At 36.7% G+C, this 8,417-nt stretch overlaps 2 protein-coding genes across 2 annotated transcripts; one reads left to right on the top strand and one right to left on the bottom strand.

Moving 5' to 3' along the window:
* Positions 1–690: 690 nt before the first annotated feature.
* Positions 691–4,520, bottom strand: LOC125146481 (olfactory receptor 51V1-like). Its single transcript, XM_047823214.1, has 3 exons — positions 4,452–4,520; positions 4,211–4,277; positions 691–1,364 (listed from the first exon to the last, which is right to left on the bottom strand). The coding sequence occupies exons 1-3, from the start codon at positions 4,518–4,520 to the stop codon at positions 691–693; spliced, it is 810 nt and encodes a 269-aa protein (XP_047679170.1).
* A 2,465-nt stretch (positions 4,521–6,985) lies between these two features.
* Positions 6,986–7,930, top strand: LOC125146674 (olfactory receptor 51V1-like). The gene has a single exon (XM_047823409.1). The coding sequence runs from the start codon at positions 6,986–6,988 to the stop codon at positions 7,928–7,930; it is 945 nt and encodes a 314-aa protein (XP_047679365.1).
* Positions 7,931–8,417: the final 487 nt, after the last annotated feature.

The raw sequence follows: 8,417 nt of genomic DNA, 5'->3' as shown, positions 1-8,417 counted from the left end.
AGCCAGAGTCTCTTGACATTATATTTAGTGAAAAAATGAAGAATGAACATTTAATGTGGAATGAAGTCACATCTTTATAGCATGGAAAGAGGTAAGAATAAAGTCTTTGGAATAGAGGGATGGGATATCTTTTTATTTCAAAATTCCTGTAATAGACTTGCATTACCCCTAATGGGGAAAAGTAATAAAAGTGGGGGAAGGCTTAGCATAGTAGGTTCATATGTTCCGCACTTCACCTTTAAGAATAAAACAAGTCCAATTACACAATATTATATATTTTGATAGAAGTCCCAATTAATTGAATAATCTAAATAGGCATGTTTCCAAAATTTTAGACAGTGGTGTGTCTAAGTGGAATGAAAATATTGTTGAACTAAGGGTCACAATTTTCATATGGCAAACATGCTTCAAGAACATGTCAACAAAATGCAAAGACACTTATTATTACATCTATAATGGCCATGATTATCCTATAGCAGACATTCAGAAATCTTTTCTGGAATGTGTATTGGAAAAAGTTCTATTTTCTCTCTTGAATTAGAACATCTCTTAAGTTCCTTAATATCCACGACCTCATAAAAGAACAAACCCTCCAATAAGTTATTCAAATTGTAAGTTGTTGCACACATGGGAAGTAGCATTACTCTTCTGACCTTAAAATATTCTTGCTGATCAAACCCAAGGGTTTTACTACATTTTCAGGGAACACCACTTCTTCATCCTGCTTCGTATCTGCTGGGTCTTTACACTGTAGATGATTGGATTCATCAGGGGTGGAAAGAGAATATAGATATTGCCCATGAGGACATGGACCGAAGGGGAGAGATGCTTTCCAAAGCGGTGCACCATGGTGAGGCCAATGATGGGGATGTAAAAGACCAGGACAGCACAGATGTGGGACACACAGGTCTGCAAGGACTTGAGCCTCTCCTTGTGGGATGCAATTGCCAGCACTGTGTGCAAGATGAAAACGTAGGAGATGAGAATAAGCACAGCGTCTAACAACAAGGTACAGATCACCAGAGCCAAGGCATAAAGGCTGTTGAAGCGGATGTCAGAGCAGGCGAGCCGGAGCAGGTCCTGGTGCAGGCAGAAAGAGTGGGAGAGGATGTGAGGGCGGCAGTAATGGAAGAACTTCAGGCGAATGATGACAGGGAGAATGGACAAAGCTGCCCTCATCAAAATGGCCACCATGAAATGAATGACTCTATTGTTAGTCAGGAGGGATGTGTATCTCAGAGGATTGCAGATTGCAGTAAAGCGAGGAAGGAATGAGAGGATTGTGTGGACCAGGTGGACCCAGGCTCCTGGGAGGCACTCTTCCCTCTTGGTGGCTGATGCAAGTGGAAGATTCCACCTGGTCACTGCAGGTTAGCAGTTCCTTGGAATTGAGAGGAAAGGACAACTGGTAGTGTTTCCCGGAGTCCACAGATCTTTTCTATCTTGGAGGGAAGGGGACTCAGTGTGTCAACTGAAAATCTCATACCCACTTAGAAGGAGGCAAGAAGTAAACACCCAAGGGGAAAAGATCATATCACAATTCTGAGGAATTTTTAGTCTCAGTTTCAGTCTGAAATCAACTAAAATATTTCCATAAGGCTTACATTTGACTTATTCATTGTTTTTCCCTAAATGTCACTTTCACTGTTCACTAAATTCCTCGGTAAACATGTCTCCCTTTCTGAGCCCCTGAGCTACTTTTTGACAGGTATAATATAAAGAACCATATATAAAAATGTTAGGGAAAAGTGCTTCAAAAATGACACAAAACATATTGCTAAAATATTTACTTATGTGTCAGTAATATAAGGTTAATTGTGCACTCATGTGTGAAATACTTGAAATATTTTCTCCTCCTCATATTTGTATCATTCACTGGTGCTGTATGTAAAATTATAGGTAACTACTTCATTCAAATTTCATTTTTTCTTTTGAGATATTTTCAATTTTTTTCCTTGGGGAAAAGTTTTGAGTAGAGCATAAAGAGCATTTTTGCAAATGATTTAATGATAAATTTTCTACCCAAAGTCCATTGTTTTCTACAATGAAGGTCATTCTTCTACATAACCATAATATAATCATCATCATGAAATTATGGCAATGCTGCCATATTGCTGTCATCAAATTATCAGACCCCAGATAAACTTTCTCAAATTGTACCATCAATGTAATTGATAGTAAAATAAAATGCAGTTCAGAATCATGTGTGTATTAGTATTCTTATATTTTTACTTTTATTCCCTGTGAAATTTCTTTAGATTTTCCTTGATTTGCATAACTCTTAAACTTTTGAAAGTTACAAGTCATTATAGAATGCTTCTCATCTGAGTGTGTTTGATTCATACTCATGGTTAGATTCAAATTATATAAGAATGTAATGAAGATGAGGTTTTATTCTTCTCATGCATATGTTCAGGCTGTGTGTGGTTTGAATTTGTCCAAACACTGATGATGATCAATTATTTTTTAAAGTAGTGTCTTCCATGATTCACTGGAAGGAATTATATATTACTATAAATTAATTAATTATAAATAATTAATAAAGGAATTATATATTACTATAAATTAATATATATTTCCTTTCCCCTTTATTTTTTAAGTTTATTTATTTATTTTGAAAGAGAAAGAGGGGGAGAGATAGGAAGAGAGAGAGAGAGAGAGAGCAGGTGAGAGCACAAGCAGAGGAGGGACAGAGAAAGGGCCAGAGAGAGCCTCAAGCAGGCTCTGCACTGTCAGTGTAGAGCCTGACCCAGGGCTTGAACTCACAAACCTTGAAAAGAAGAGCTGAAAAGAAGAGCTAGGCACTTAACTGACTGAGCCACCCAGGTGCTCCATTCCATTCACTTTTAATAAGTATTTTGTAAGAGAGTATTTGAGACTATATAAATATCTTATAGTCATTGTTGTTTTATATTTTATTCAATAGGTAATTATCAGTCACTATAATTTTTTAGTATTCAATTTATATTCCAGATTTAGTCAGTGAAAGCACCATAATTTGGCTTTTGTATCTTTTTTATACATATTTTAGCACTTCTTAATTTTTGGTACAATTATGTTTGGTACATTTGGTATATTCAGTGTACTTTCACTACATGGCCCTATAAACATCCATTTCCACAGAAAGCTAAATCCTCTTTTCTTTCTCTTTTGTTTTTAATGTTTATTTTTGAGAGATAGAGTGCGAGTGGGGGACAGGCAGAGAGAGAGAGAGAGGGAGACACAGAATCCAAAGCAGGCTCTAGGTTCCTAGCTGTCAGCACAGAGCCCGATGCAGGGCTCAAACCCACGGATGGCAAGATCGTAACCTGAGCCAAAGTCAGAAGCTTAACCAACTGAGCCACCCAGGTGCTCATGCCCATTTTTTTTCTTTCTTTTTTTTTTTTAACGTGTATTTGAGAGAGAGAGAGAGAGAGAGCAGGCAGGGGAGTGGAAGAGAGAGAGTAAGAGAAAGAAAATCCCAAGCAGGCTCTGCACTGTCAGCACAGAGCCCGATGTGGGCCTTGATCTCACCAACCATGAGATCATGAGTGGAGTCAAAATTAAGAGATGGATGCTTAACTGACTGAATCATCCAGGCACCCCCAGATCCCCTTTTCATACAGATTAGTACCTAGAAGTTTAAGAATTGCATGCTAGATGGGTCATATCTATTTTCCTTTTTTAAATGTTTATTTATTTTTGAGAGACAGAGAGAGATAGAGCATGAATGGGGGAGGAGCAGATAGAGAGAGAGACAGAGTCCGAAGCAGGCTCCAGGCTCTAAGCTGTCGGCACAGAGCCTGACGTGGGGCTCAAACTCACAAACTGTGAGATCATGACCTGAGCTGAAGTCAGACACTTACCCAACTGAGCCACCCAGTCTCCCCAAATGGGTCATATCTATTGAGGAATCACTGTTTCCAGGCTCTCTCAGAGAATTGAGTTGGGTTTTGCATCTATATGTATTTCTCTCTATATATATATTGAAATCCTTAATGCACACTTACAAGTTAATTCTTTTTTCATGGTTATAAAGTTGCCACAAACACTGAATTAATGAGTACTGAAGTATTGCTGCCAAGAAAAATAAAAGGTAAAGAAAAAGGTAACCCTTAGTCACAACGTTTTTTGAGTATAACAGCATTTTGCATTTAATAGATTTAACAGAAACACTGTGGTATTATATAGGTTCACTTATTCTGTTCTCTTTTAAAAATTGTTCCCTTACCAGTGTCTCTGTGAAACAAGCCAGTCTCAACAGTGTTGAAAACCTGTTCAGGCACAAAACCCTTTACCTGCAGAACATTTATGAGATGTTTTAACTTTCTTCCACAGTTTCCTGAACTATTGTCTCTGCCCTGCCTGAAGTTGCACATTCTTCATGCCATGTTGCCATTTAAGCACACAAGCCAGCCAGCGCTAGCTGAGTGGGGTTAACATTTTCCTAAACCTAAATTTCTAAATCTCACAATGATCGCCGCTATGCAGTTTTTGTCGGCTGTCATCTCCTGAATCCACAAATGTGGCTGCTTTTTCATTGTTTCCCCTGTTTCACCATGCATTACACACATTACTTTAGCCCTTTCTCGATAATACAGACACACCAGGGAATTTCTTTTCTTTTTTCTGGAAGTGCCATATTGTTGATTCATCAACATTGAACTCACGTACAACAGCATCTCAAATCATGTCTGAAGGAAGCTTATGTCGCACATGTATTTTCTCTGCAAGATAGGTACATCACAGCCTTGCACTTAGGAACACAAGACCTTACTTCAGTACTACGCTTGGAGGCCATTTCAAAAAGTGAAATTGGCACCCAAAGCAACAAAAATGTTTAAAACACGGCACTAAATACCCCAGGAAAAGGACAGTTTTTTACAATATAAAATCTGAAACAAAAAGGAAGCATACCCTTCAGTTTTCAGTTTGTTTTGTTTTCATTGTTGTTGCTGTAAAAATGGGAGTGATAACTTCCAAAGCCTTTACATGTCAGAAAAGAAAGCAGAAGTCTAACAATCTAACTTTGAAGTAAAAAAAAATTAATGCCATTATAATTGCATCCCCCAAATCAAATATGTGGCATTAAATCTGAAAAAAAAATCACTCAAAATGTTAGAATTAAAACTTCATAATAGTAATGGGAAAAATAAAAAACATACACAAATTTAAATATATTTCATTTTCATGGATTGGAAGACATGACAAATTTCTCCAGTTTTATGTTTGGTTCAACATAATCTCAATCAATATCTCGGAGAGTTTTATGCACGTATTTACAAGTGTATTGCAATATTTGTATGTATAGGTAAAGGAATTATATAGTAGCCGGAACAAATTTGGAGGACTTTGCTGGATTTTAAGACTTTTAAAAGCCATAATAATCACAGTAGTGTGGTGTTTAAAAGGATAAACACATAGATTAATACCGGAATAGAGAGGTCAGATAGACCACATATTCAAGTGACTTTTGGCAAAAGTTCAAAGATAAACCAATCAAGAAAGGATAATCTTTTCCAAAGTGGAAGTACTGAAAGATAAAAATAAACTTGACACCATGTATAAAAATTAACTTAAAATGGATTATAGAACCAAAGGTTAAATGTAAAACTTCTAGGAGAAAACATGAGAAAAATCTCATGACCTGGATTTGACGTTTTGTAGATATAATAACAAGAGCATATTCCTTAAAGAAAAAAAAAAACATATAAATTGGAGTCTGTCAACACTAAAAAAAAAAAATTCTGCTACTCTTGCAAAACTTTGTTTTGCAAAAGTCACTGTTAAGAGAAATAAAGGACAATTAACAACCTGAAAATAACTAGTTGCAAATCATGTATCTGTGAAGGATTTTGTAATTTAAATGTGTAGAGAACTCTCCAAACTCAATAAGAAGAGCAGAACTTGATCACAAAGGGAAAATTATTTGAAGAAGCACTTCACCAAGAAGTATATACAACAAATAATCATGAGAAAAGATGCAAAAAAAATATGATAAAGGAGGTGCGAATTTAAACCAAAATGATACATCACTACACATCTACTAATATAGCAAAACAAAAGAAAACAAATAAAAATCGTACAAAGTATTGGCCTAGATATAGAGGAACTATACTTCTCATACACTGCTGGTCCGAAAGTCAAATGGTACAGTTGCCTGGAAGACACACTGACAAATATTGTCAAGAGTTAAACAAATATGTACCATATGATTTAACTATTCTCTTCCAAGTTATTACCTGACAGAAAGTATTGGTTTGGTACTTTACAGTTTAAAATATCATTTATGTTATATAAAAAATAAGATGTAAAAACATTGTGAAGGTCAGAAAAAGGAGAAATCTCATACAGAATAATGAAATGCCTAAAAATAAAGAAAAATATAATGAAGTATGACTAAAAGGGTAAATGATTTAGAGAGGGGTTAAACAATTTACAATGTGCAAAAAAAGTTCTGATTCCCCTTAGTTTGTTAGGTTTCTCTTGGCTAAATTGTAATGTTCCCGCAAAGTCAGATTACTTTACTCAGTCTACTTCCTCTGGGATCTTATGGCCCCTTGGGGGTAGAGAAAGAAATAGTTGTGGTAACCAAGAGAAAAATTTAGCAATGCATTTCACATTTTACTGAGGATAATGACAACCATGGTAACAGTACACACAGGTCACATGTTATCTTCCTTCAGGAATAAACAGAGAGTCCCACAAGTCCAGCCCAAATCCAAACCCCATGGACCCAGAAACATCATTGCTTCTGCATAAAACCCCCTAGTCTCTTGACACACCTAGTCACTAGTCCTGGAAAAGCTATGACTAGACAATGGATTTTTGCCTTATAGAATACAGAAATAGGTCTCTATTTTTCTGAGTTTACGACACTTAAGGAAATTGTATTATATTTTATTTTATTTTCTTCTCAAAAGCAGACAAACATTACTAGAAGTTAGGAGATCATAAACTAATCTAATTGTAACATCTCTGTAGAAATATTTTCAATCGTCTACTAATGTCTCCTATCTCTATCTTTAATGTTAATAGTTCCAGATTTATTCTCACTGGTTTTCCTGGCCTGGAAGTTCACTATCTCTGGATCTCCATCCCTTTCTCCTCCATCTATGCCACGGTTTTCCTGGGAAACTGCATGGTGCTGCATGTGATCCGGACAGAGCCCAGCCTGCACCAGCCCATGTTCTACTTCCTGGCCATGCTGGCCCTCACTGATCTGTGCATGGGGCTGTCTACCATGTACACGGTGCTGGGGATCCTGTGGGGATTCGTTCGTGAGATCAGCCTAGATTCCTGCATTGCCCAGTCCTACTTCATCCATGGTTTGTCCTTCATGGAATCCTCTGTCCTCCTTGCTATGGCTTTTGACCGTTACATTGCTATTTGCAACCCACTACGCTATTCTTCCATCCTAACTAATGACAAAATCATGAAAATTGGGGTGACAATCTTATGTAGGAGTTCTTTACTCATACCTCCAGTCATCATTCGCCTAAAGTTCTTAAATTATTGCCGCCCCCACATCCTTTCTCACTCTTTCTGCCTTCACCAAGACTTAATTAGAATGGCCTGTTCAGACATCCGTTTCAATAGCATTTATGGTCTTGCCCTGGTAATTAGCAACCTGTTGTTGGATGCAGTGCTCATACTTATCTCCTATATTATGATCTTGCATGCAGTCTTAGCTATTGCATCACGGGAAGAGAGAGTCAAGTCCTTGCAGACCTGTGTATCTCACATCTGTGCTGTTTCTGTTTTCTACATCCCAATCATTGGTCTGACTATGGTGCATCACTTTGGGAAACACCTCTCACCATGGGTACATGTCCTCCTGGGCAACACCTATATCCTTTTCCCACCCTTGATGAACCCCATTATTTACAGTATCAAGACCCAACAAATACGAAGAAGAGTCCAGAGATTGTTTAATTTCAAAAAATTTTAAGTCTTGAGATCAAATGCGAATTTATTTAAAAGTCGACAAGTGGAGATCAAAAGGGGAAGGGTGAGTAAATAATTATAAATATATTTAATGACTTCTATTTGTATGTTTTCTATGTTACTCCCTCTCCATTTTCCCCACAACCATCGTAAGTCAGTGAAACTGATATGGGTTATATTGTGATCAGTTTTATAAATTGGAAAGTATATATAAAATGGGCTGAGAATCATATTAATGAATAAGGCAGATTCACTATTAAAATGTATATCTCACTATATCCAATTGAGTGAAGATGGTTTGGCATCCACTCATTACAGAAAACATAAATTTTACTTAAGTAGTTTAAGTAATTACTAAAAGATCAACAATGATCTTAGTCCACTTCCACTACTCTAGGCAACATTCTTGTTTATTATTTAGACATTCTACCTGCTATACAGTTTAGCCACTGTACAATATATGGTCATGTAATTGGATCATGTAGAAAAGT

The sequence above is a fragment of the Prionailurus viverrinus genome, chromosome D1 (genome assembly GCF_022837055.1).
Source record: "Prionailurus viverrinus isolate Anna chromosome D1, UM_Priviv_1.0, whole genome shotgun sequence".
In the NCBI taxonomy this organism is placed as follows: Eukaryota; Metazoa; Chordata; class Mammalia; order Carnivora; family Felidae; genus Prionailurus; species Prionailurus viverrinus.
Note: the sequence above shows the minus strand (reverse complement) of the source record. Positions and strands in the feature narration are given on the sequence as shown.

What these genes read in the sequence shown, in the direction of transcription:
- LOC125146481 (XM_047823214.1), bottom strand. Translation starts at nt 4,520, where the DNA reads ATGAAAAAGCAGCCACATTTGTGGATTCAGGAGATGACAGCCGACAAA. An exon ending in ACTGCATAGCGGCGATCATT is followed by an intron (nt 4,278 to 4,451) that starts GTGAGATTTAGA and finishes AATGTTCTGCAG; the next exon opens with GTAAAGGGTTTTGTGCCTGA. An exon ending in CTTGTTTCACAGAGACACTG is followed by an intron (nt 1,365 to 4,210) that starts GTAAGGGAACAA and finishes GCTAACCTGCAG; the next exon opens with TGACCAGGTGGAATCTTCCA.
- LOC125146674 (XM_047823409.1), top strand. Translation starts at nt 6,986, where the DNA reads ATGTCTCCTATCTCTATCTTTAATGTTAATAGTTCCAGATTTATTCTC.